Here is a 4,235-nt window from a genome sequence, read left to right on the forward strand (position 1 = left end):
TGGATCCGATTGTTACCGAAGTCTGAGACGATGACATGGCTTTGGCTTTTTATTATGAGGTCTATGGGAGAATGAATTCTCTTGTTGCTGCTCCTTTAACTTATAGAACAGAAAACAACCATTTTTGGGTGATTAGTGATCGTGAGAACAAACAAAAGTGGCACTTAAGAAAAAATTAGTTGGTATCGTAAACAATGAAACTATGTTCCATCAGTGCCTGGCTATCATGAAAGTGGACGTCAACCAAGGAACGAAGAAGTAACTCTGGTGTGGCGAATCGCATGGTAATATAAATATTAACTATAAAAAGAATGCGAATATAAGCATATAACCCATTTTTAAATAATTTTAATCGTTGAAAGGATTAATTTGCTATCCGCTATTTCCCTTTCTCAAACCTTTCGAGTAGACCCTTTTGTCAGCCCAATGATTTTTCGCCTAAATCAGAATGACACATTGCCTGAATGACAATCTGATTCATTACTTTGATTAAAATAATATTGAAGGACAATCTCATAAAAAGGCAAATTACTTTTGAGAGAGAAGTGAAACGCACTGTAGAGGTCATAAACAGTCGTAATCTATTCTAACTTTCCTTTACTGCTGTAATGTCAACAATTCACAAATGGCTGCATCAAGAACTAAAGTAATTCAGGAATGATATTTACATCGCTTACAGAGGGCCTTTTTATCACAATACAACAAAGAGAGACATTTTATAGAGTAAGTACATGTATTTGTATTCTAAATTGAAGTTACCATTTTGTAAAACTTAATGACATTCAGATCTGCCCAGTCGAATATTAGAATTTCGTTTGCTTTGCAATTGACAAGTTCTATGTTGACCGGCATGTTTACCTGGTCTTCAGCTGTAATGATTGAGTACATAAATTTCCCATTCTTATCAAACTTCTGAATTCTCTTGTTGTAGGAATCGCAGACATAGATATTGTCGTCTGCGTCCACTTTGGCTTCCCGGATGGAGCTGAACTCTCCGTTGCCGCTTCCTCTTCTCCCGAAGTGGAAGAGAAACTCGCCTTCGGCGGTGAAGACCTGGATCCGATTGTTGCCGAAGTCTGAGACGATGAGATGCCCCTGGCTGTTTATCGTGAGGTAGTAGGGGAGGATGAACTCTCCTGGTGCCGCTCCCCTCCCACCGAACCGTCTGATGAATTCACCGTCGTTGCACTTGAAGAGGAAAATGGCATGGTGGTCGGCGTCGGAAACGTACACAATGCCAGCATCCGCGTTGATGGCGATCCCACACGCCTGCTTGAGTCGATTCTGGCCGAAAAATCCAATCAACTTGCCGGTCTTGTCGCAGACAATCACTGGGTATTGATAGTTCTTGTTCGACACGAAATAAAATCCGCCAAGTATCGCAACATCGGCAGGCAGAAACAAGTGCCCTATCATGGTGATCTGATTGACTACCTGTCCATCCATATCCACGATTAAAACCCTGTTTTTGTCGTAGTCGCACACCAGAATGTTTCCATCCTCGTTTATTTTCATGGAGCAGGGAATCTTCAGTTTCTCCAAAGCCATGTCCTGCCTGCAAGGAATTTTCTTCATCTCCCAGGAGGGAATAACTTGAAATATTTTGGGAGAATTTCGTATATGGTAACCGCGAAGTTTAATAGAAAGCTCATGTCTACCTTGCGTCCTGGGTACGTATTGAAACTCTTTTACATAATTTTCAGATTCAAGATCAAGAAGTCTGTCAATGAGACATTCCTCTCCGTCGCCATTACGCAGCTTTATTTCCAGGTCGTTGACCTCTACTATTTCTTCTCCGTAAAAATTCTCTGCCTGGATTTCGACGAAAAGTTGTTCTCCCAGTCTCATTGTATCCGCCATATTGGCAACGTTCATGTACGTGGTCGATGGAAGGGCGGGTTTGAGAAGCACTCCTAGCTTGCCACCGACGAAGAGAGGTGCAAACACAGCCAGTGTGTCGTGAGCCTTTGTGAAATAAGTAGGGATTTCCATCGCCTTTTCAACTGTATTTTTAATTTCATAGCAATTCCACATTAACTGTGTGTCGTTGTGGTGCTGTAAGATATTTTTCAAGGACTCCAGTATTGCCTCAAGCTGGTCACTATTTCTTGTCAATCTTTCCAGTTCTTCGTTTATGTCGATCGTCATATTTTTGTATAATTCTTCAAGCTCTCTTATAAGATTATCTCGTTGGTCTGCGACGGTTTCGCTGCCGATGAGTAATGATGCATGTTTAAAGATTGCACGTTTCTGCTCAACTAACTGCCTCTTCAAGCTGTTCGACACAAATTTTGCTTTCTTGATATTCATCGAGATTTCGCCGTGGCACTCGTTTAGGGATTCTAAGACAGGCACCATCAATTGACGAAATTCATACGCCGCGTCCACTAGGTCTCTGTATGCGTGCTCGTTGCTATGGTGTTTGAAGTGTGTGCACGTGGTGCAGATTGGCACGTCACAATTTACACAGTAAAACTTCACAAGCTCCTTATCGTGGCTAAGACAGTAAAATTCTTTCTCAGGCGTCGATTCTTTAAGACTTTGAACGACTTGATCAACTTGTTTCTTAAGTTCACTGACCTCGTCTCTGAGCTCGGAGTCTCTGGCAGCCCATTCCTCAAGTTGAAGTTTGTATTCTTTAACTGCACAGTCAATGCTGTCAGTTTTAAGATTGTCTACGTCATCCTGTTTGGCACCTAGGCGGATCAAGGCGGCGCTTATCTCAGTCCAAGTACTTTCAAACTCGGTATCGCTCACACTGGTCGACTGACAGTGGCAAAGTTTGTTGCGGTACATTTTTATACGGACTATATCTGCCTCTTTAGAAAAGTCAGACGCCGCAGGGAGAGTGCCCCAACCAGTGGATGGCCTTGTTAAGTTACACAGAGGCTGATTTCTCAACAAAACCATCAACAGAGTGATATCAAAATTATCTGATGTTACAGACGTTTGCGGGTTAGGATACAGTATATCGAGTTGTTTTTGATTAATTATCTTCTGTTTCAGCAATCCTTTCAGGTTGCGTCGCTGTTTCGACAACATGGCCGCCAGGTTACTTGGTGAAACTAAGCAGTTAAAGACCTCTCGCAAAGTCTTTGTACCGCCGTCGATTAGAAGTCGACAGAGTCTTGTGTAGTTCATACTTTCTGGCGTTATCTCAAACTCCTTTGAAAGATCAAATATGCCGAATCCAGCCATCTCCGTTGGTATACAGATACACCGGGACTGTTCTCTTTTACTATAACTGGTTGGTCGAAGCATGGACGTCTCTGTCTATGGTCAAAGGGGAAACTGTTGAGCAACCAGACACAAAAACTTGTTGATGCATCTGACAGCTGCTATATTTACCGCACTCATTTGAGTCGAATTCGTCTCTGATATATCGTGTGACGCTCGTCAGCACGAAAATGTTTATAGAGGGACTGTGTTCAAAGTACGCTGCTCAGCTTATTCATTGCAATCGTAAATTATTTTTCTTTCACAAAATGGTCAGGTTTGATAACATTTTGACCGGACAGACGATATCTTTCATTCAGCGTTCTTTCGGTCACTTGTGAAAACATTTCGACTTGATCTATTATTAATGACGCCATGCTCTGTTTGGACAAGGCGTGGGCGATATAAGTGTCGAAAAGAACACTTCCGAGTGAATTCAACGCCGTGCCATTTTATTGTGAAATAAAATACCTTGTGGTCAATACTAAAGGTTTTTTTTCAAAATTGAGGTCACAGGAACTCCCCACAACACAGAGACATTCACAGGCAATATTGGACATATTGTATTCTAGATTTCGTTGCAGATTTGGGCTGAAAACCTTTAAACGTCAGGGAATAAACGTCTAAAGCGGTGTCCATGGTGCAATGTTTACTGGACAAGGCTAAGATTACGATAGGGAGTAAAAAATATATATGAATCTAGGTGATCGTGTCTAAACGTCGCTTTAATAATGCATGTTTTAGAAAGTATACTTTACTTCACCGATTAATATGGAATATCAAGTCGATATCATTATAAATGTTTAAAACAAATAAAAAGTACAGAGGATTGTTTGAAGAAAATAAATGAAATAGCCACTGAGTGTCTGAATGTGAAAGATGAAAATAGCGTCAAGGATACAATGCTCACATTTGATTAGATGTGGTAGGGTCAAAATGTCCGAAATGCGAGAGATGTGGTAGTGTTTGGCTGCTGACTTCGAAAGAAGATTGCGATGTCAAAACTTGACGATCCTCAC

At 41.3% G+C, this 4,235-nt stretch overlaps 1 protein-coding gene across 1 annotated transcript; it reads right to left on the reverse strand.

Annotated features, from left to right (window-relative positions):
• Positions 1 to 744: 744 nt before the first annotated feature.
• LOC139124387 (tripartite motif-containing protein 2-like) lies at positions 745 to 3,198 on the reverse strand. The gene has a single exon (XM_070690519.1). It carries the CDS (start codon positions 3,196 to 3,198, stop codon positions 745 to 747), a length of 2,454 nt encoding a protein of 817 aa, XP_070546620.1.
• Between the last annotated feature and the right edge of the window lie 1,037 nt (positions 3,199 to 4,235).

Source organism: Ptychodera flava (genome assembly GCF_041260155.1).
Source record: "Ptychodera flava strain L36383 chromosome 23 unlocalized genomic scaffold, AS_Pfla_20210202 Scaffold_24__1_contigs__length_23054250_pilon, whole genome shotgun sequence".
NCBI classification, from domain to species: Eukaryota; Metazoa; Hemichordata; class Enteropneusta; family Ptychoderidae; genus Ptychodera; species Ptychodera flava.